General features: G+C 51.1%; 1 protein-coding gene across 5 annotated transcripts; it reads left to right on the forward strand.

The window, feature by feature from the left end:
* The first annotated feature begins 132 nt into the window (after positions 1–132).
* C24H20orf85 (chromosome 24 C20orf85 homolog) lies at positions 133–21,638 on the forward strand. Of its 5 annotated transcripts, none has more exons than XM_038572696.1 (4): positions 133–258; positions 2,575–2,656; positions 4,089–4,190; positions 21,400–21,638. In XM_038572696.1, exons 1-4 carry the CDS (start codon positions 191–193, stop codon positions 21,604–21,606), a joined length of 459 nt encoding a protein of 152 aa, XP_038428624.1. In that variant the 5' UTR covers positions 133–190; the 3' UTR covers positions 21,607–21,638. The 5 variants fall into 5 exon arrangements, with proteins under 5 accessions (XP_038428624.1, XP_038428626.1, XP_038428628.1 ...); XM_038572698.1 differs by lacking the exon at positions 21,400–21,638 and adding an exon at positions 8,057–8,474; XM_038572700.1 differs by lacking the exon at positions 21,400–21,638 and adding an exon at positions 7,968–8,199 and having other exon boundaries at positions 4,089–4,275.
* The last annotated feature ends 1,381 nt before the right edge of the window (positions 21,639–23,019 follow it).

Raw genomic sequence — 23,019 nt, forward strand, 5'->3', positions numbered from 1 at the left:
TGAGGTGTAGGCACAGGGGGCAGGTGGGAGGCGGTGGGCGAGGGGCGGCGGCAGCGCGGGCAGCGGGAGCGCCAGGTGCAGCGCAGCCTCCGGCTCCGAGTCCCCGTTGCTAGGCAACCGGTCTCCCCGGCGACGCGGGACGCGGAGCAGGCGCTGGGGGGGCGCCCGGGGCTCCGCAGACCTGAGCCCGATGGCCCAGAAACCTCTCAGCACGGCCGCTGCCCAGCGCATGAACCTCGTGGCGCAGGACGAGATCTGGTAACGCCCAGCATCCGCGCCCCGGTGGGCCGGCGGGTCCCGCCTCAGGTGCACACACCTGGCGGCCTCAGCGTCCCCTCCAAGTCCCGGGGGCGGGCGGCCCTGGGCGCGAGGACTGCGCGCTGGAGGGGGCCGGGGCGCCGCTGGGGACCTGAGCGCCACCCGAGCGCCTTTCCCCCTCTCCCAGGCGCACCGCTAGAGATGAAAGATACTGCATCTGGGTTTGCAACCATCTGCAAAGCTTTGCTTGTTGAGAGCCGACTAACATGTTATTTTTAAGATTTGCCGGATTTTTTATTAAAAAAAAGAAAACAAAAATCTTAATATTTATTCAGTTTGAATGAGAGATGAATATGCTTCCTACATTTCTCTTGATTCTCCTTTTTTAAATAATAAGAAATCTTTAAAAAATCCATTTTCTAAAAGAATTATGTTGAGCAGACATTTGTAATGGATGTTTTTATGTGACATTCTATTAAATTGCTAAGTATACTATTTCTTTGAAGTTTCAACCAATATGAGAGCTTATTAGTAGATGCAAGGAAGTAAAGTTTAGTAACAATAAAGCATAACCACTTACCTCTTAAACTTGAGTTATCTTATTTGCCATCTCTCTGATTTTTACCATTTCCTTGTAAAAAGCTGTGTTAATCTCTTCATATTTTCTTTAAACTGGTTTTGTTTCACTCAAATTTATTTTTATAGGAAACTTTATATCACTCTTGTCCATGGAAAGCCAGTATCATTTGGCATAAAATACACGACTAGTAATTTCTTTAATCTTTATCTTTATCCAAATACCTCCTACTTGGATCCTATAAGGTCACCATAATAGGCATGTTCCATCCGTTTAAAATGCCCCTTCCAGGGGCGCATAGGGGCTCAACAGTAGAGCGTCTGCCTTTGGCTCAGGTAAAGATCCCAGGGTCCAGGGATCGAGTCCCACAGGAAGCCTGCTTCTCCCTCTGCCTGTGGTTCTGTGTCTATTTATTCTCATGAATGAATGAATGAATGAATGAATGAATGAATAAACAAACAAAATAAAGTGGCTCTTTCTCCCTTCTCCACCAGACAAGCTCATACTCACCCTCCAAGACCCAAATCAAATGGCCCATCCTATGTGAAGATAGCTGGCTCAACCTTTAGACTGTTCTTCTGTCCAAGGTCCAAAGTGGCTTCTGAGCCCCAAAAACGTGACTGGTCCAAATTGGAATGAACGGTAAATGTAAAACACACACCAGATTTTGAAGATTTCACACATGAAAAAAAAAAGTAATATTAACTTCATCTGCTTACTTTCTTTTTTTTAAGATTTTATTTATTTACTCATGATAGACACAGAGAGAGAGAGAGAGAGAGAGGCAGAGACACAGGCAGAGGGAGAATCAGGCTCCATGCAGGGAGCCTGACATGAGACTCGATCCTGGAACTCCAGGATCGCGCCCTGGGCCAAAGGCAGGTGCTAAACCACTGAGCCACCCAGGGATTCCCCTCATCTGCTTACTTTCACTTTAAAAACTTTTTTGTGTGTGTGGCTGCTAGAAAATTGTTCATTATGTACGTGGCTCATATTTGAGGCTCATTTTACATCTCCATTAGACTATACTCTGCTTAAGATGCTCAGTGTCCAGGGCGGTGGGGTGGGAGAGAAAGCTTGTTCTGGGGCCTCCAAAACTGTTGAGACACTGGGGGATGGGAGGAGGGGCAGGCATTGATTCCAAAATAGGAAAAGAAACTTGAAAATCAAAATTTTGACACACCAGCTCTCAACTAGTAGGCCATTAATATATAAATTGTATTTATATTCTATATAATATATATTATAATTATAGCAAATATATTTATGTATATTATATATATAGCAAAAGCAGGGCCAAGATTAGGACGGGGCAAGTGGGGCACCTGGTGGGCAGTATTTCAGAAGGGCTCACTCTCAAGGTCATGCAAATGCTGGCTTTGTACTTGTAGGAACCCTGGAGTGAGAGCAGCCCCTTACATTTTGCACCCCACATGTCTCACTCAGCACACCAAAGTGAGGAGTCTAGTTCCTAGATGCCCTAGATGGCCCCTCAGGCAGAGCCAGCCTCAGGGCCCATCTTCTCCCCAAGGCATCACTCAACCAGCACCTTTGGTTCTTTAGACTGTGTCTGTCTTCCAGTCCCCAGCAACAGGGACTCATGCTCCCCCTGACACCTGGCTTCCTCTCTGGTACAGTCATCATCCAGTCCACGTACATTACAAGATGTAACCTTTTCCCCAGTGGACCAACCCTTTTAGGGTTTGCTACTTTAACCCTTCTTGAACTTTCCTTTTCAGGAAATACCGCCTGAAGGCTGAAGGCGAAGCACGGCAAAACTGGGCTCAGAACTGGGGATTTTTAACAACCCCTGTCGAGGAGGTGAGTAGAGATCTGATGAGCCCAGAGGTTATAGAAGTGATCATTTCAAGGAATACATGGTCAGGAAGTGTATACTTTGCAAGAATAAAGGTAAAGAGAGCGTTGTGTATGAAGACTGCTAACTCTGAAACCTATAGGTCCCTTCCTTTAGTGAATTTATTGAGCATCTACTACATGCCAGACATCCTCCAGACGCCTCCTCTGAACTAGCTCATTTAATCCCCACGACTCTTGGGCAGAGGAGGGCGTTGTCTTATGCCCATTTTATAAATTAGGAACTTGAGCTCAGAGACTTGCAAAGTCATACAGCTAACAGAGGAGAAGCTGGTGTGTCTGATTCCAGGGCCATGTGGCCTCAGACAGCCCATCTGTAAAAAGGATGAGAGTCCTCTGCTGCCTCGCTGGGCAATGTTGAAGTCCAGATGGGATGGGAAGTAGAAGCCGGGTGAATATATGAGGGATTACTGGGAAAATATTCTTGGTCTTTTCCTAAGCCAGCTAGGTAACAAGGACAGACCAAGGGTAATGAATAGGGAGCAGTACAGATGCCAGCAGAGACCCCCAGCCCCAGGCAGGGGGAGCTCCATCACCCCAGCTGAGGGCTGCTATACAGAGAAGACAACTGCATATTCCCATTGTTTAAGGGAGCCCAGAATTCCACATGTTTAAATGAAATCCAAGTCCAGAATAGTGGCTCAGATTTATAAAACACCATACAGATACCAAATGCCTGTGTGGGCTTCGGTAGGACAGTGGCCACCAGGCTCCAATCTTCCAAACTGACCCCCCCAGGACACAATGCCTGGAAGCTACATTTCTTTGGAGGGAAGCAGACCCACAGAAGAGTCGCATAATTCAAAACGTTCATGATTCAAGGCAGCGTAACCCCACTTGTAATTCACCCCATCCCACTAGCTTTGAAATTATGCCATTCTTAATGAGGATTTTTTAATACTTACAGTTATACAACTTGAAATGTTATGCATAAAATGAGTCCTTATTAATATAAAATGCATTAAAAAGAGTCTATATTAATATTCCTTATATGTAATTAAATTGAGATTTCAAAGAGTTTGAAATTGCTTTAAAAATTAAAAGGGGGTGGGAGGATGGGGGCTCTCCTCTAATATTTTAAAGATCGGTCCTGGAAGCTTGTTGGCAATCTTTTATTTGAGTCAGTAACCAGTGAAGTTTTCTTGAATTATGACTCGGGAGGATAAATTAGCAGGTTGCTAAAGGTGGTAGGGACGCGGCGGTTAATCGCTGTATCTGGAGGCTGAGCGGCCGCTTCCGAACCGTGTGATTGAACCAAGCCACCCAAGCCACCGACGATTCTGAGCGTGGCTTTGGTCATCTGCAAAACGTGGGGTTCTTGGGGGAGCTCCCGCTACCCTCCCCTGAGGCTTCCCGTCTCTGGGGGTTGTGTTTGCAGCTGCTCAAGGGTGAAGAGGAACCCCCCACCTTAAAGCCCAAAATCGAGCTTCCCCAGCGGTTCCGCATCCGGCCAGTGACCCCAGTGGAGAAGTACATCAAGGTTCGCAAAGTCCTTTTGAACACTTGTTTTCCTAAGTTAAGAAATAAGTGTGTTCGCTCAGGGCGCACAAAGCCAACGGCCAAAGGTAAGACCACAGCAGCCCCTGGCTCATGGGGACGCCAGGTTCCACTCCATGTCCTTTGCAGCCCACAGGTGGGGGGCACATCGGGTCACTCGTCCCCATGCCAGCAGGAGCCACTGTGGCCAGCTCTGCAGAAGGGGAGGGCAGCCAAGGGCATGAGGGACCAGTGTCAGCAGACACTGGCAGGGACTGGGCAGTAAGACACGGCGGGCAGAGGCCTGAGCTCTGGAGTCAGACCCCGGAGGCCCAAGTCCTGCTCAGCTGCACACCTCCTGTGTGGTCTCACGAGGGGCTCGATTGCACTGTGGTTCCTTCCCCCCCGAAAAGGGGGCTCACGGAAGCACCTACTGCAGGCAGTGGCAAGGATTTGAAATGTCACCTGGTACTTTCAGAGAGTACTAGTGACCGTTAGCTGTGGTGGGGCCAGGCGCTCAGCGGGGGACACAGTGGCGAACAAGAAGACAGACTCCAGCCCACGAGGCTGCCTTGGGGGCAGGGAGGTGGGGAGGCCACCGTGAAACAAGAAATTCAACAAAAATTTTTTTTAAGATTTTACTTATTAGAGAGAGCACACTTGAGTGGGGGAGAGAGGCAGAGAGGGAGAGGGAGAAGCAGGCTCCTCGCTGAGCGGGGAGCCCGACACAGGGTTCGATCCCAGGACTCCAGGATCATGACCTGAGCCCAAGGCAGACACTTAACCCACTGAGTCACCCAGGCGCCCCTCCACAAAACTGCTATTTGCTGTGCTAGATGCCACGGAGGCAAGAGACAGGTGAGGCTTTGGAGGGTAACAGGAGATGGCACAGCGCCCACTGGGCTGGGGACTGAGGGTGATGAGGAGCCAGCCCTGGAAAGGTTTTCCGGCAAAGGGAAGAGCATGCACAAAGGCCCTGAGGCAGAGCAAAGCTCGGTATGTTGCAGGAGCAGCAAGAGATGCTGTGAGGCTGGAGGTGGGTGAGGCGGGGGCGGGGCGGGGCGGGAGGGAAGTGATGTGGACGGAGAAGCGGGCAGGGCCGGATCCCACTGGACCTCGGAGGCCAGAGCAAGGCGCGGGGCCCATTCTGCAATGGGAAGCAGGGCTGCGGCACGGTGCCGGTTGCCTTTTTCAAAGACCACTGCGCTTGCTGAGTGAGTAATGGGGCGATCCCGGAGGGGAGACGACTTAGGAGGTCTTCCCACTGAGACCGGTCAGCCGTGGACGCGGGTCAGACGCCTCTAGAAAGTGCTGAGCTGGGTACATCCCGGGCCTCCCTCCGCGGGTCTGTCATTTTGGTCCTGGATTCTGCTCTCTGCCAGGCCTCGGAGAAAGCAGTTCTGTGTCCTGTCCCCTGAAGGGATGCAAACGCCCACGGAAGGTGGCCAGGGGTGGGAGGAGTAGGCTCTGTGGCGTCTCTTCTCCTGAGGCGCTCGGGTCTGACACAGCAGCTGGCACAAGGTGAGTGCGCGGTGCGTCACGTCTGGTGGCTGGATGGGTGCACAGTCCCCTGAGGTACGCTGAGAGCGACCCCTGGTTATACTGCAACACAGATTCACTGCTATTTTAGAAATACAGCAAAAATAAGACATTAAAATATCCATACATATCCTGACCCGTGGTTAACATCTTGGGCCGCTCCTTCCAGATGTTTTGCTATGTCTTTCTATTCCACCCCAAAAAAACAAAAAAACAAAAAAAAACAAAAAACCTAGCTCTTACCATGTCTTGGCTGCTCGCCATACTAAGGGCTTTACCTCGTCATCTTATTTTCACAACAACCCTCGAAGGTAGATATAATCACCGCCAAACCAATTTTGTCCTTGAGAAACTGAAGCAGAGGTCCTGGGGGTCACGGACCTTCATCCGGGTGAGAAAGGCGCTTTGCCCACTTCCTTCTGAACCTCCCTCCTCGCTGAAGAAATGGTCTCCTTCTTCCTCCTTCCCGTCCCTTCTTCAGAAGGCTAGAGTCTTTTAAAAATCCATTTATTGTTAACGGATGTCCTATACCCCAAACGGAGTGCTCGGACCCTCGGGAGCCGTTGTGGCCAGACACTGGACGTGCATATGCAAGCGTGTGTGCGTGGATCTGTAGCCTTTCTTTTTTCTTGTCGCACTAATTATACCATATTTTCTGTGTCTCCTGCACCTTTTATTTCCGAGCAGCGTATGTTCAAAGTGTCCCACCTCAGAACATAGGCACCTGCCTCGCCCTGTTACACTGCTGTGCGGCATCCACTGAGCAAGTCCCCTGCAGGTGACACGTAGGCTGAGTCCAGTGACCTGCTCTTCCCCCGGGGCTGCAGCAAACTCCCACACCAACAACCCTGCTGTGCATGTGCGCAGATATTACGATGTCTTAGGACAGGTGCCTAGGAATACCTGTCAGCTCAAAGGATGTTTGCATTTTCATTTTTCGTACATAATTGCGCTAGTGCCCTTCACGGACAGTGAGCCAACCTGTCCTGCGACCACACTCTGGTTAACAGCAGTGTTTTCATCTCCCTGCCAACCTGGTGGATGAAAGGTGGCCTCCCAGGGTGGATTTTGATTGCATCTCCCTTACGAGTTGGAGGGAGACGTGAAAGCTAGTCTGGGTGTCCCAAGGGCCCGTCTGGACAGCCGAGGCAGCACTGGCCCCTCCAGCACCTGCTGACCACCTTCCCTGAATGTGGCCTCTCAGGAGATTAATTTTAGCACTTCACCAGGAACATCTGTTTGGGGGCTGTGGGTGCCAGCGGCAGCCAGCCCGCCAGGACCACCCCCTATACCAACGCCTCACGTACCAATCCCTTGCGCTGAGCGTGGAACACACCACCCCAAGCATCTGAAACTGCTGTCTCAGGTCTCCTGTGATGTCTTCATTCAAATAAAATATTCCTCATGTTGTCTTCATTCAAATCACCCCATAAAAGCAGAACGGAACATCATTTCCAAAGGAAGGGGGGCGGGATGTGGCCGGAACGTCTGCCCTCGTTTCCCACATATTTCAAGTCTTCCCAAGGAATTGACAGATGAAACTGTTTTTTCATCTCAGACAGAGATGAAAACCCTTTGGTTTTTAATTAAATTCCATTGCTTTCATTCCCGTGGTCTCTACAGTTTGGGGCGTGCGTGGGTGTGTATACACACGTATCATAAAGCCTTCTGATCAGAACCAGCAGATTTATAACCGCCAGGATACCATCTGACAATATTGTTGTATATTTTGTAAAGGCCCATGTGAACTGTTGCATTTGATATTTCTACACCTGACTTTCTCCCCGCTTTTTGCTCATTTGTCAAGTGAAAAATATTTTAGTGGACGTCATGAATTAATGTAGTAAGTGTGACCGCATAAAGAAATGTATTTGGGGGGCACCTGGGTGCCTCAGGGGTTGAGCATCTACCTTCGGCTCAGGTCATGATTCCGGGGTCCTGGGATCGAGTCCTGCATTGGGCTCCCCATGGGGAGCCTGCTTCTTTCTCTGCCTGTGTCTCTGCCTTTCTCTCTCTGTGCCTCTCATGAATAAATAAATAAAATTTTGAGAAAGAAAGAGAAAGAAAGAAAGAAAGAAAGAAAGAAAGAAAGAAAGAAAGAAAGAAAGAAAGGAAGGAAGGAAGGTATTTGGTGTTCACGACTTTCACGGGGAGAAGTCTCAGCATCCCGCTGATTGGAGGGTGCTCACCTTGGGTGCGCTCTGCTTAAGGATATTGTTCTTCTCTGTCTTTTCCCCATCAGGCCTCACATGCCGATCCTGATGCACCCGTGGACATGGCTCACGTCACTGTAGGCTCCAGGTGGCTAACCCTCATGCCTTTCCGCTCCAGGTCCTTGCGTCCCCTCCAGTCCCGAAGACGACCCAGGGCTTCATCGGCTGGAGATCCGGGGTGCCGAACCTGAACAAGTGTCTGGAGCACGATTATGAGATCAGGAGCTGCAAGGGGGCATATGCCAAAGAGCTAGGCTGGCCGAAGCAAGGCATCCACTGAGTCCAAGCAGATCGCAGCCTCTGGGCAAGAGCGGGCCAACCACCAGGCACCTGGTGTCCATGCCCAGGGACGGGAGTGCTCCCCAGCAGATGCCGTTCCCCTCTACATTTGCTCAGTGGATGCTGCAAAACATATGAAATAACACTTTAACTTTTTCAATTCATCGACCCTCCCTTCCAGAACATTCTCATCACGCACTCTTCCTTGGCTAATGTACTGAATAAGATAAAATAGATGCATGATAAATTTTTTTTGATATCTTGGGAATTTCTAACTATGACTTGAAGAAAAGAGACATGATTTAATTTTAAGATAAAATGTTGTCTAGGTCCTATAATGTTGCTTTCAACCCTATACCTCTCATTGCCTGTTTATAATGAGATTGTTGACCAGGGAGGGGTCTCTGCACCCAGATATTCTGGTCCTGCTTCTCAGGAGGGACGAGTACTTTGAGGATCCCTTGACTCACCTTTCCCAGAATATCTGCAATAAGTCAACCACTCCAGACCCCAAGGAGTAAGTAAGAAAGCAGAGAGTTTGCAAGCTGCCTGTGGAAGCTGGTTTGCATACGTTCCTGAGTAGCAGAGCTTGATGCCTTCTTCAGACTTGGAGTGGGCAGGGCGGGAGGGCCGTGCTCAGTGACCTGCCCTCCAGAGACACACACCTTCTCCCCTTCAGTTGGTCCACATCACTGCTCACGGGGTGGGTCCCTCCTGGTGTTTGCTTGACTGGGGCCCGGGGGGACTTCTATATGGTGCAATCCACTTACAAGGCCCATGCACCCCAATTTTTCCTGTCCACCTTCCTATCCAGGTGTGGATGGATGTGTTTTACTGATCCAAGAATCTCTCATCTAGAACCTTCCCCCCATCCTGAGCACTGACCTCTCTGTCCGGCTTCTAAGTTAACTCCATGACCTTGAGGGCACCAGATACCAGAGGGACAGAAATCCTACTGAATCTGGGCTACTCCTTGCAAGGGGGGCTCAGAGCCTGTCAATCCTAGAAGCCGCTGGCAGAAGGGCTTCTCGTGTTCAGAGACGTTGTTCCCTGTAAAGTCTGCAGAACGTGATTTGAGCGAGCAGCCCTCTTGCTCCAGGCCTTCAAAGCCAGCTATGCCAGTGCTAAGAACAGAGCCACTGTGAGCGGGGCACCACCTGCCACCGTGGCCACACAGCCACCAAGAAATCCCACAGTCGTCATGGCCCACATCCCACCTGCCACCCACAGACCACACATTTGAAGGAGAATGTCACAGTGCCTTAGGTTCCAAGAAGAAGGTATTAGGGGTTGAACGGAGCCCCCCACCCCCAAAGAATGATCTGTGGGAGTCCTAATCTCCCGTACCTGTGACTGTGACCTGGAGTAGACAGTAGGGTCATTGCAGAGGTCGAGATGCGGGATGCGGCCGTCCTGCAGGAGGGAGAGCCCTTGATCCCATAGAACCAGAGTCCTTGCAGGAAGAGGAGAGTCACCCCCAGGGAGGAGACGGCAGCCATGGGAAGGACAGACACGCAGGGGACGAGGCTGCAGGGGACGGGGCAGAAACCGGAGTGTTGTGTCTACGAACCAGGGAAGGCCAAGGATTGCCGGCAGACCTCGAGAAGCCCGGAAGAGGCAATGAAGGGTTCTATGCTCCAGGTGGCAGAGGGAGTGCAGCCCTGTGACCCCTGACCGCGGGCCTCCAGACCCCAGAAGAGCGACAGGACCTTCTGTTCCTCTAAGGCACGCGGTTTGGTCCTGCGGTTTGCAGGTCAGGAGAGCAGAAGAGTGCAGAGCTGGATGCGCCTCCGCCCCTCCTCCCCTGCCTGGGAGCCCCATCCCACCCCAGCCCCCCGCCCCCACGTCTAGAGCCTCTCCCTGCCCTTGACCCAGGCTGTGCCTCCGGGAGAACCAGTCACGTGGCCCGTTCCACTCCGAAGATGTTTCCAGGCACCCAGATGTTTCGCCTGGTGTAGACTAAACAAGCCGATGCTTGGCCGAGCCCGTCCATGTGCAGACCTAATGTCTCGGCTTCCTGGGGGGCACGGCAGGCAAGGCATCTGCTCCCGAAGGAAGCCGAGTCGCTTACTGTGATCAGCTGCCACCACCGCGGCCGAGCGGAGCAGCCAGGAGGGGCGACCATGGGGCGCCAATCACCGGGCCCCCCAGGATCGCGCCTCCGTCTGACCGCCCAGCACCAGGCCACAAACACCCATGGTCTGGGATGCACCGCCGTGGACAGGGGCTGCTTTTTGTTCTAATTCCTCACCTTGAGCTGAATCTGAGAGCCACCTTCCATCGTGTGCACGCCCAGAGTGGCTTGGCAGCACGCCCAGAGTGGCTTGGGCTCCCTTGACCTGTCTCAACTCCTGCGAGTGTCCTGACCAAGCAGGATATCCTGAACCCTCGTGTCCACCATGTACTAGGGGAGGCGACGGGCACCTCCATACCCAGGTCCCACCTGCCCAACGCCAGTGTCTTGGGAGAAGAAACATCTGAGAGACTCATGTCAACCCTCACGCACGGTGGGTGGGAATGCACGCTGGTGCAAGCGCCGTGGAAAATAGTGTGGAGGAGCCTCCAACAATTTAAAATAGAACAACCCTATGAGGGGCACCTGGGTGGCTCAGTCCATGAAGTGTCTCCTTTTGGCTCATCAGGTCATGATCTCCAGGTCCTGGGATCGGGCCTCACGTCGGGCTCCCTGCTCAGCAGGGAGTCTGCTTCCCCCCACCCCTATGCTCTCTCTCTCTCTCTCAAACAATTAAATAAAATCTTTAAAAAGGCAAACAAGCTGCCATATGATGCAGCCATCCCACTTCCGGCTCTGTAGCCAAAGGAAACAAAACCTCCAGTTCAAAGAGACTCCTGCACCCCCATGGCGAGTGTAGCATTAATTACAATCAATATCCAAGATTTGGAAACATCCTACGTGTCCATCAACAAATGAACGGATACAGGAGATGTGGTGGGCACTTGTATTTGCCATCGGCAGCAACAGGGCTGGACCGGGGCGGCATCATGCTAAGTGAGATAAGTCAGAGAAAGAAAGACAAAGGCTGTATGATCTCACTTACATGTGGAATCGGAAGGAACCAAACTCATCAAAACAGAGGACAGATGGGTGGTTGCCAGGGAGAGAACGGGTGGAGGGACTCCAACCGTACAAACTTCCAGTTATGAACTAGATAAATGATGGGGATGTCACGTGCTGCGTGTGGACTAACAGTCCTAAAAACTTCTTTTAAAAAAGAGGGAGAGGCTCAAATCCAAGTCTGAAGGCGCACACGCCCTCTGGACAGTGAAGACACAAGCACGGTTACGTTTCTAGGAAACGACTTGAGGCCTTTCCCTTAATGTAAAGGAAGCCCCTTGCAAGTTTATGGCCACGTGTTTAATGCCCCTTAAATTACCTGTACTTGACACACTGACGTACACATGCTTTCCCTTCTCACGTGTCACGCGCAGACAGGCTTCACAAACGAACACCTTGGCCACGGCATTGGCGAGTTCCGCCTCCAGTGATGTATTTACCGACTAACCACATGAGAGTTTTATTTCACAGAGTAAAAACGAGGCATCATTTCTGTGGGTGTCAAACCGCACTGCCCTGACCCTCCCCACGCCCGCGGTGCCCCCCACGCTCCGTCTGACCAACGCGATTGGGGCGGCTCTTGTGGGCGCGTCACGGAGCACAAGTGTCCAGTCAACGGCCTCAGTCGAGGATCTAAGTGGACAATGCTCCACGATTCAATTACCCTGGATGGTTTCAAACTTGACATTTCGTCTGTAGAAATCAACCTCGTTGTGGGTGTCCAATGGGCTCATAAATGTCACCACGCGCTGTCAAATACCGCCACCTTTCCAAGGTCAAGGCGAGGCTGGTGAACCTGTGTACGCGACGCTGAAATACATCACAGCAATGAACCTCCAGATGGGCCTCCGTCTAACCGAGTGGCCTCTGGCATGATGCAAAACATAATTGGGTTGGGGACTCAGAACGGATTCTATCCCAAGCACATCTCAGTCCAAGACAAATTAGAAACTCCGACGTTTGAGTTACAAGAGGATGACATGATCGAATAAAATAAAACCTCGAGAAAACACAGCTCCTGTTGCCACACGTTCAAGTGCACCGGAGTATAACGGCCTCAGAGCCTGGGACCACGCGTGGGCGAGAATTTAGGACTTTGCGGATTTGAGGTAGTGCAGATCCTGGCTATCCCATAACCCCTCTGGCAAGTCTGGGGCACCCCACAAAAATAAAGCCATTGCTATTTTTGGAGCAAAACGTTACGAATATTCACATGGAGGGGCAGGCACCTGGGCAGCTCAGGCGGTTAAGCATCCAAATCTAGGTTTCGGCTCAGGTCATGATCTCAGGGTCCTGGGATCCAGCCCTGTGTCGGGCTCCACGCTCAGTGGGGAATCTGCTTGTCCCTCTCGCTCTGCTCCTCCCCATGCTCTGTATCTTTAAAAAACATAAATAAATAAAAATTTAAAAAAGAATGTTCGCGTGAAATCAAGACTCTAAGGAGTCAGTTATCACTTAAGTTCACATTTTTGCGGCCAAATGAGCTCTGCTATCAAACTAATACTAATATTTCTTGATTTGGGAGTGTTTTGGAGTTGGAGGTTGATAAGAGATTTTTGGACTTAAAAGGTTGTCAGCACTCCCCAGATTAGGTTAAAGGGGCTGTGACTTCCATCTCTCACAGCCTTCTTCTCTCCACCCCCTCCCTCGGCCTCCCCTGCCTTCCCTCCCCTCCGCTCCCGCTCTGCTGCACTGCCCTGTGGTGCAATGCTCAGTGGAGGTGCCCACGTGACAAGCAGCAGCTCACGAGGACCCGACTGAGGCTTTATCCAACAGCCCACAAGGAACCGAATCCCGCCAGCAACCACCGACCCTTCTCGGTGAAGCCTTAAGGTGGCAACACCGTGTGAGGCACCTGGACCCAGATGACCCAACTGCGCTGCCCTGGAATTCCTGACCCACAGAGACTGTGACATCACAAATGATATCTTAAGCCACTAGGTTGGGTAATTGTTACACGGTAACAGATAACAAATCTAGGCTATTTCTAAATAGCAAACCCACCCAGTCACCATCACGTTCAGGAGAGCCCAGGGAATCCCCGCAAGCTCTGAAGAATTCCGGAATTCAGGAACATTCCCCTGAACTACATGGACTTAGCCACGAGGAGCAGAGCGCTCTGCAGGGACTATCTTTCAGGAAGCTCTTCCTTAAAATTGCAGGAGCTGGATCGGCATTCCTGATGACACTTGTCATTTTAAGTTTGGGGGACAAAGCCAGGAAAATAATTCACAATCCCTTTAATCCCAAATTACCATTTAAAGACCATTCTTAGCAGTCCCACAAGGACTGGATATATCTTCTCTTGAGTCAGTGGAAAGGTGAGGACACAGGGCTCACCCAGTGGGCTGGGTGAAGAGCAGGGTTCAAATCCAAACCCTCCCCTTTCGATCATGTAGCTTTGGACAGGTGGTCCAGCTTCCCAGGCCCCTGCTTCCACAGCTGGGAAATAGCCCACAAAACTCACTTTCATGGGGTTGGGGTAGGGTTCAGTGGGGATGAGGATAGAATGGGCTTGATAGAGGATGTACCAAGGAAGTCAGTTCCATCCCTCAAAGCAAAGGAAGAGATTCTTTAGAAACGGGACAAAGACAAAATGAGATGCTGGTGATAAAGCATCTGTTAAGACATCCAGACTGGCCAAGGGATTCAGCCAAGGGAAGCTGGTGCTACTGTCCTTGCTGTCACTGTTGTTAATTAGAGTGACCCTACCTCCACAAAGTCGGGCTGTCCTTGGGGGTTGTGATTTAGTGCCCCGCATTTAAGACCTGGCTGTTGCTAGGACTCAAGAGAAAGTTGGGTGCCCCTTCCAAAATCCACAAATAAATTAAGCTCCCCCCACACACACACCCATGAAAAAATAAATTTTTAGATCTTCCTGGGCCATTCATTCAAACATTAAAAATGGAGCCAGGAATAACTGTGGATTTTATACTTGCTACGTGTAATCAATCGCATTGCCAGAAGGCGACCTGACTGGGCTTTAGTTTGGGGACATGATCCTATGGTTAATAAGCTGTGTTCTGCATGGGTGGATAATGATTCTGGTTATTCACTAGTAACTCCTGGATAAGCCGCAGGCTCGGAATCCCCGACACCGATAGAGCCGCTTGTTCCCCCAGAGAAATTAGGCACGAGTGTAAGCAACTGTTGTCTCTGTGCTGGCATGTGGGTTTGATTGATTGAGTTGCCGTGCAGGACGCCCTCATTTAATTAGGAAATAAATCTTGCCTCTCAATGTCTGACTATAACATTCCCACGAAGACACACAAGGAATGTTGATCGGGGTACACCGGGCAAAGAAAACCCCACGTGTGCCACATGGGGGGCACAGAGCAGTGGAGGGGAGCCCGCCCCAGAGCTGGAGGCTGGGGCGCCAGGTGCCCTGCAGAAGGCGTGCACTGCCAGGGCTGAGCTGGCTGCTGCCCCTAACAGGGAAAGGGAAGCTGGACAGCCACTGGGAGGAGGTGAGGGTGGGGATGCGGGTCGGGGGAGATAAAAACTAATGTTGATCGCATCTACTGGGGCTCCACTAATTGTCAGTGTGATAGTCTGACCCCATTTTTTGATGTTTGACTGCGCGCCCATCTGTCTCCCACTCTGCCCACGGTGGCACACTGGGAGGTAAGCAGGGCATTCACTTCTCTGGCACAGTGGGAAGTTCAAACTGTGTGTGGGAACCCTCAGCCCTGCCCCAGCCCCGGCCACCACCACAACTCCAACAGTCTCCTCTGCCAGCATTCTCGAGCCCCTTAAGACCAGCTGGGGAAGCTGCCTTGCTCTCCCCCGGAATCCTCATTACATAAGCAATAAATATGCTCCTGCACTCTTGGTGTGTGCACTGCAACCGGCCTCTACGTCAGACCGAATCTTGAGTGGAGCCCATCCTGTGCCTCCAAGTTGGCAGGCTGGCCAACTAGATGCTGCGCTGAGTTCTCTGCCTTTTGTCAGCAGCCCTGCAGGCTCAGTCCTGTTTTGAGCCCCTCGCACAGGTAGAGAGATGGAAGCTCCACGAGGTGAAGTGACTTGACCAAGGGCAGTGGAGCCAGATGACAAGCCCCACTCTCTGTGACCCCAGAGATGCCACAAAACCATTTTGGGAACATTCCATGAGCTCACTGGGAGCTAACTATGTGCCGGATGCAGCTGTTCCCTCTGCCCGGAGCACACGAGCACTAGGATTCTAAAAATCCCCTCGCTGCCCCCAGGATGCCAAACACTCCTCACCAGAATCTGGGACTCTGAGGACACAGAGGCACCTGTTTCATGGCACCTTTGACCACGAGATAGGAGGATTATCTGGACTATCCTGGGGGGCCCAGGAGAATCACATGAGCCCTTAAAAGTGGAGAGACTTCCCCGGCTGGAGGCAGAAGGGGAAGTCGGGAGATGTGAAGCATGAGGAAGATTTAACTCGTCATCAGTGTTTTCAGGATGGAGGAGGCCTCGTGAGCAGGAAAGCAGCGGCCTCTAGAAGCTGTGAACACCTCTTAGCCAACAACCAGCAAGAAGATGGGGACCTCAGTCTTCTAGTCACATGGAACTGTATTCTGCCAAAAATCTGAATTAGCCTGGGGGAGGACTGTCCCCCAGGACTCCAGAGAAGAGTTCGGACTGGCTGACACGGTGATTTTGGCCTTGTGAGACCCTAGGCAGAGAACAGCAGCACCCGTCTGGATTTCTGACCAGAGTGAGGAAATGATAAATGGGTTTTGCTTTAAAGCCCTAAATGTGGGGATCCCTGGGTGGCGCAGCAGTTTAGCGCCTGCCTTTGGCCCAGGGCGTGATCCTGGAGACCCGGGATCGAATCCCACATCGGGCTCCCGGTGCATGGAGCCTGCTTCTCCCTCTGCTTATGTCTCTGCCTAGGTCTCTGCCTCTCTCTCTCTCTCTCTCTCTCTCTCTGTGTGTGTGTGTGTGTGTGTGTGACTATCATAAATAAATAAAAAAAATTTTTTTTAAATCCCTAAATGTGTGATGATTTATTAGAGCAGCGATTAAAGGCTAAAAGCTAATGCCCTGGGTGTGCCAAGCACACAAGTCCCTGCCTGCTGTTTGCCTGGCCCTTCATCAGGGTCAGAGTTGGGGGATAGGTGTGCGGGCCTACCTACTGCCTGCTATAAAGTGGCTGGTTCCCAAACTCGGCAGGTCTCAGCCGAGTGACCCACACCCACCACACTGCCCCGTGGGACCCGATGGCAAGCAGCACATGGGCTGATGCTCACAGCCAAGTGCCTCATCCCTGACCCCAGAGATCGGAGTCTTCTGACAACATCTGTGGAGCAGCGACATGCTAATTATGTAGCCTCTGAGTAAACTCAAAGGAATCCCAGAGCTGACAATGCTTCCTTCCCCGTATCCCTATTAAACCTCAAACCATATTCAGTTTTCAGCCCGTGGCCCTGCCTGAGAGAAGCCTTCTCTGCCTCGCTCCGTCCTCCACACTATCCGAGCAACACACACCACTCCTTTGTACCAGCTCATCACAAAGCAATTCCCCACCGATCTGTGCAACATCCTAGCTGGTATCTTATCCCCCTAAAAGCTTGGTATTTGTGGTAGGCCAGGAATCACGTGTGGCTTTTCTCACCATTACACACAGTGTCCAGAACAATTAGGCACATAATAGATGCTTAGCATTTGTTAAAGAAGGAAGGTACTGTTGGTGATAAAGTCAGGGCCACTCAGCCCTTGAAATACTCACAGTCCGATAGAATCTCTACAAGGTAGTTTTATAATAAAATACAGTCACCTCTGATGTTCAACTGCAATGCTTTCCTAAAAACATGCCTGAAAGCTTAGTGTTTTGGAAGCACCTGGGTGGCCTAGTTGGTCGAGCACATGCTTTCAGCTCAGGTCATGATCTTGGGGTCCTGGGATCAGGCCCTGCACTGAGCTCCCTGCTGCACAGGGAGCCTGCTTCTCCCTCTGACCTTCCCCCTCTCCCCCCACTCATGTTCTCTCTCAAATAAATAAAATCTTTAAAAAAAAAGAAAGAGGGCAACCCCGGTGGCTCAGCGGTTTAGCGCCTTCCTTCAGCCCAAGGTGTGATCCTGAAGTCCCAGGATCGAGTCCCACTTCGGGCTCCCTGCGTGGAGCCTGCTTCTCCCTCTGCCTGTGTCTCTGCCTCTCTCTCTCTCTCTCTCTCTCTCTCTCTCTCTCATAAATAAAATCTAATAAAAAAAAAAAAGAAAGAAAAAAAGAAAGTTTAGTGTTTAAAATCCCAGCAGTCGGGATCCCTGGGTGGCTCAGCGGTTTGGCGCCTGCCTTTGGCCCAGGGCGCAATCCTGGAGTCCAGGATCGAGTCCCACGTCGGGCTCCCGGCATGGAGCCTGCTTCTCCCTCCTCCTGTGTCTGCACCTCTCTGTCTCTCTCTATGTCTATCATCCATAAATAAATAAATCTTTAAAAAATAATAATAAAAAAATAAACATAAATAAAAAAAATAAAATAAAATCCCAGCAGTCACTTTACGTGGCGTTAGGAAGTTTCTCTTCTCGGAAAAGAGAAACATTTTCACAAAGTCCCTGCTAACCCTTGACCTTCCGCTGTACCATTTAGTGCTGTACTTCAAATGTGACTCCTGCTGTCTAGTGTTGTTTTCTTTTATTACACTAGACGGAAAACCATCAAACTGCCCTCCTATGACCATCCCTGGGGGCCAGGGTTGTGCATGTTGTCTCATAGCTCTTGGATGTATCTGTGAAGGTGTTCCTGGGTGCGATTTGCATTTGAATCAGTGGGTTCAGGAGAGAAGATTGCCTGCCCCAGTGGGGGTGCAGGCTCACCCCATCCACAGAAGGTGGAGGAAGGAGAAATTTGCCCCATCTTCCTGTCTGCCAGCTTGAGCAAGAACATCTCCTCTCTTGTTTTCCTGCCCTTGGATGGGGATTTATGCCCCCAGCTCCCCGGCTCCCCCGGGGCCCTCCAGACTCGGACTGGAGTTACATCGCCAGCTTTCCTGGGTCTCCAGCTCGCTGATGGCAGATCCTGGGACTTCTTAGCTTCCATAATTGCGCGAGCCAATTCCTCGTAACAAATAAACGCATATTTACTGGAGATACTGCTCTGGAGAACCCTAACCAATACAACACACCCATGTCTGTGGCAATGGCATTAATATGGGAGACCTTCTCTTCTCACTCCTGGTTTTAGCGATTCCTGCTTCCCTGATCATCTTTATAATAACATAATGACACTTGAAACATAGGAGCATATTCGCACACTTGCACCAACAAAAGTCAAGGGAGCTACCAAGACGGTGCCGGGGCCCATCCTGATCTTGGGTGTGCAGGCTGCACACCGGGTGACAGCTGAAATCCCTCTGCTGGTTGAGCCAGCAAGGGTTGCCCTCCAACGCACAAGAAAATGCAGCAAGTATAAGAAAAAACATATGTCTTCCAAATTTCCTTGAAACATGACTCTCTTGCATTATTTCCCCAGCTTCAGCAGACACTGGAGTACGGAGACATAACTAAGCTTCCTCTCCACCACAGCATTCTGAGCGGTGACTGGCACAGAGTCCAGATCCAGGACCCTCCTGGGAGTGGCAGGGACGGCGGCCAACTGTAGAGCCCAGGTCCTGTGGGAAGAGGCCGCTGACGCTCAGCCCTTGCAGGGTTGGGGCCCAGCATGGCCACATGCACCCAATTCTTCAGAGGAGGCGGGATGCTTTGAATTTCATAAATGTAAAACCTCCCAGATGTTTACAGGTTTAAAAATCTTTTCATTTTTTATGTTTAAATCCCTGTTAAAGACTCTATGCACGTTAAACCAAAGATGCCAGCAGTCCGGTTTCCAATTTCTAAAATAAGCTCGTATTTCCAAGTGCCTTTCTGACGCCTGCATTGGAATGTCTCAGAGGCATCTCAAGGTTGACATGTCAAAAACGAATTTCTTGACTCCAGCATTTCCACAGCATCTGCTGCAGCCGCGAGTCCCGGCTTCCCCGCGGCCCCCGCAGCGATCCGTGGGCCCTGCCCCTTCCGCTGCCACCCCCGCCTCTGCGACAGAAGAGGCCCATGGCATGCGACCACACTGTTCGGGGGGGTGATGGTGGTGGTAGACGGTGCAGTCCGTGACACATGTCACTTCTGTCCATGGCTCGTTACCCAAAGTTTCCCAACCACCCCAGCTTCAAGGCGGGGGGTAGGAGGGTGGAGAAGTCTTCATTAGCACTAACAGTGTCCACTGCAGGAATGGGCAGCTCCTTTCATTACTGAATTTTTGTTTTTGTAAGTGAAGAATATTTAAAATATATCGTCTTTAGCTCCATTCATCAAACGACGGCTGGCCACATGTGGCCTGCCATCTCTTCGTCTCAGTAAAGTTTTACTGGGACTCTAGTAAACAGCACTGTTTGCAGCCGGTGGCTTTGTTTGCAGATGGGGCTTCTCTCCTGCTACACGTCCAAGTGGGGTGGTTACAACGGAGACTGGAGATCCTGCAAAGCTAAAAATATCTACGTTCTGGCCCTTGACAGAAAAGGCCTCCCTACCCCTGGACAGCACCACTCGCTATCACAACCATCGCATAAAAGAACAATTTAACAACGAGAAAGTAAAGAACACGGTCTCGCAGACTAGAGGCCCGTTCTTAAGTCAGACCTTGAAGGAAAAGATGTGATGTCTTCTTTTTTTTTTTTTTTTTTCGTGAATCTGCAAAGAGAGAAACCTCCCCCAGAGCCGTGCCATGGGCCACAGACAGGTGTCCTTCGGGGATTACAAACTCCAAGGCTGGGGCGGCAGGAAAGTGAAATGGGTCAGGTGGGCCTGGGGCAGCCTGCAGAACCCGGGACCGCCTGGGGGGCGGCGCTGTGCGGATCTCAGGTCGCCCATCAATTCCCAATTTATTTATTTATTTTTTTAGGTGTTGATTTTATTTTATTTTTTTATAATAAATTTATTTTTTATTGGTGTTCAATTTACCAACATACAGAATAACACCCAGTGCCCATCCCGTCAAGTGCCCACCTCAATTCCCAGTTTAGAAAGAAAACTATACAGGACTGATTTCATGACGGGGGTTGAAGAACAGGGAACAGAAGATCTGCGGGAAAGAGGACTCTAGCACCATAACAGTTAATGTTTCATTTTTTTAAGGTTTTGTTTGTTTATCTGTTTGTTTGAGAGAGAGAGTGAGCAGGGGAGGGACAGACGGAAGGAGAAGCTCAAGCAGACTGCCCGCTGAACGCAGAGCCCCAGGCAGGGCTTGATCCCACGACCCCGACATCATGATGTGAGTGAATACAGGTGTCGGATACTTAACCAATGGCACCACCCAGGCGTCCCAGTAATGTTTCATTTTTTTAAAAAATGACTCAAAGCAAAAATGACCAGAAGTCACTAAAAAAATAAAAAAATGGAAATGCAGGAAGCACCTACTGTATTACAACGCAGATGAGCCTCAGCAACATGATACCAAAGGAGAGAATCCCGACACGAAAGGCCACCTGTTGCACGGAAAACAGCGTGTGAAGATAAAAATAGAATCACCATATGATCCGGTAATTCTCTCTTGGGTATTTACCAAAGAAACTGAAAACATGAATCCAAAAAAACTAGGTACATACTCCGCTTACCACGGCATTGTTTACGATAGCCGAGGTGGGGAAGCAGCCCGAGTGTCCACTGACCCACGAATGGATAAAGGAGACGCGGTCTATATACACGATGGAATACTACTCAGCCGTCAAAAGGGATGAAATCTTGCCTTTTGCCACAACGTGGATGGAGAGAGAGGGCATTACGCACAGTCCCACCTATGCAAACTCTCCCGAAGGGAGAACCGGTGGAGACAGTAAGCAGGTTAGTGGTCAGCAGAGGCGGGAGGAGGCAGGGGACAGCAGAGGCTGCCCGGGGGGTGGGATTTCCTTGTGGAGGATGAGAGTGGTCTGGGAGTAGAGGAGAAGACTGTGCAACACGGTGAAGGTGCTAAGCAGTGCTGAACGGTGCCTCTTCACCTGGTTCCTTTCACGTAATGTGATTTTCACCTCAATAACAGCAACAACCACAAAGACGACTGGAGGCTTTTTAAGTCGTCCATTCTGGGCATTGTGGGTGAAATTATCCTTTTCTATTTTTTCAACTTTGCGATGCACGCTGAAGGATCTACAATGCACCGCACAGATCAGATCACACCCGACGGAGAACACGACCGGCCCCGGAGCCGCCAGTTTGCTAGCCTGGATCTTGACCCCCGGTGATGGCCTTCCCCGCACCTACCTCTGTAAGCCGCCACCACCCACCCGGTGGACCCACGTCGTGGAATCTTTCCCCGCCTTTGGAAAACTGCTCGGGTGGGATCAGAGATAAAAATAAATCCTCGGCATGCTGGTCCAAAGAAGCCAGACACAAAAGAGAATGTGCTGTGTGATTCCATTTACATAAAGTGCGAAAGGGATGCAGGGAGAAGTCAGGGAAGTGGGGTCTTTGCAGGGGCGGGGGCTGGGGGGGCACAGGAGGGAGGGGGTAGCTGGGCACTGGCTGTGGCTTCATCTGGACGATGGTGACCTGGGTGTGTTCAGTTGTGAAACCGCATTGAGCTAAACACTTGGGATGTGTGTGCTTCCCTGCATTATGCCGCACTTCACTTTTAGAGAAGTTTAAATATAAATCATAAATGCGTAAATCCATCAGATACATTTAATCTCCTGCCAAATCTTCGAGATTCAGACCCAGGCCTTGGCTTCAGGTTGCAAGCTGCCAGATGGGTGAGTCTGAGGATCCAAACCTCCATACCCTGGGATGTTAAGACGCCCCTGAAGGAAGCTGAGCACACAGGAGGTGGATTGCAAGGGCTCATTACAACTTCTGTCTCAGCCGCACAGAAATAGGCCTCCCCTCGCTCAGGATCCCCTCTGGACACCCGGCTCTGACGCAGGGCGTGCGTGCAGCGTGTCACTGCAGACCCACCCAGCTCGGCGACACAGACAGCTCCGGAAAGAAAACAGACAACAACCCAGACCGAACTGTTCTCAGGCCCGGGAGCAGGAGAAAGCCACGGGCTTGCAGAGGGCAAACCCTTCTCTAAACCTTTTGGAGAGAATCCAAATGCACTAATGGTCTGTTCCTGAATCCTTGGAGAAGCTGCTGGACCCCACCTCCCCTCCCTGGACTCACAGACACCTCTGAGGAAGCCCAGGGGTCTGTGAAGACCCATGGCCATGGCCAGAGCCCTCAGCACCCCCGGCCCAGGCCCAGCACCCCTGGCCCTTTGAATGGGTCCTACATTCCCGAGACCCGATTTCCGTTTGTCAGCAGGCAGGAGATTCTATTAGCTAATTACGCCTGGGCCTTCCCCTCAAAATAGAAGAGGTCAAGTCCCTGAAGTGGGACAGAGCCCAAGTACAGCCCCACCTCCAGCACCCCCCCGGGGGGGGGGCGGGGAGGGAGTAAAGGGAGATAGAGAGAGACAAAGAGGGAGAAACAGAGACAGAAAGAGACGGGGCAGGACAGAACAAGAAACAGAAGCAGACAGAGAGAGACATGCAAAGGACAGGAGGCTAGAGGGACAGAGGCAGAGTGGAGGGAGGGAGGAGGGGGCAGGGGACAAGAGGGGCTGATTTGTTTTCTTCTTTTCTTCCTTTGAACTTCCAGCAGGAGGGGAGGATGGGATTTCCTGGGAAAGAAACAGCCCCCCCGAAGCAGCAGAGGTGTGCACTGGGCCACGAACCTGGAACCAGATCGCACGAGGTCACATCCCGGCTCTGGGTCCTCGGATGAGCT

Source organism: Canis lupus, chromosome 24 (genome assembly GCF_011100685.1).
Source record: "Canis lupus familiaris isolate Mischka breed German Shepherd chromosome 24, alternate assembly UU_Cfam_GSD_1.0, whole genome shotgun sequence".
NCBI classification, from domain to species: Eukaryota; Metazoa; Chordata; class Mammalia; order Carnivora; family Canidae; genus Canis; species Canis lupus.

Bases quoted from the DNA above. Each gene is read 5' to 3' on its own strand.
- C24H20orf85 (XM_038572696.1), top strand. From the start codon at position 191: ATGGCCCAGAAACCTCTCAGCACGGCCGCTGCCCAGCGCATGAACCTC. The intron at 2,657-4,088 runs GTGAGTAGAGAT...TTGTGTTTGCAG, and splicing joins TAACAACCCCTGTCGAGGAG to CTGCTCAAGGGTGAAGAGGA. The intron at 4,191-21,399 runs GTTCGCAAAGTC...TGCACGCTGAAG, and splicing joins CAGTGGAGAAGTACATCAAG to GATCTACAATGCACCGCACA.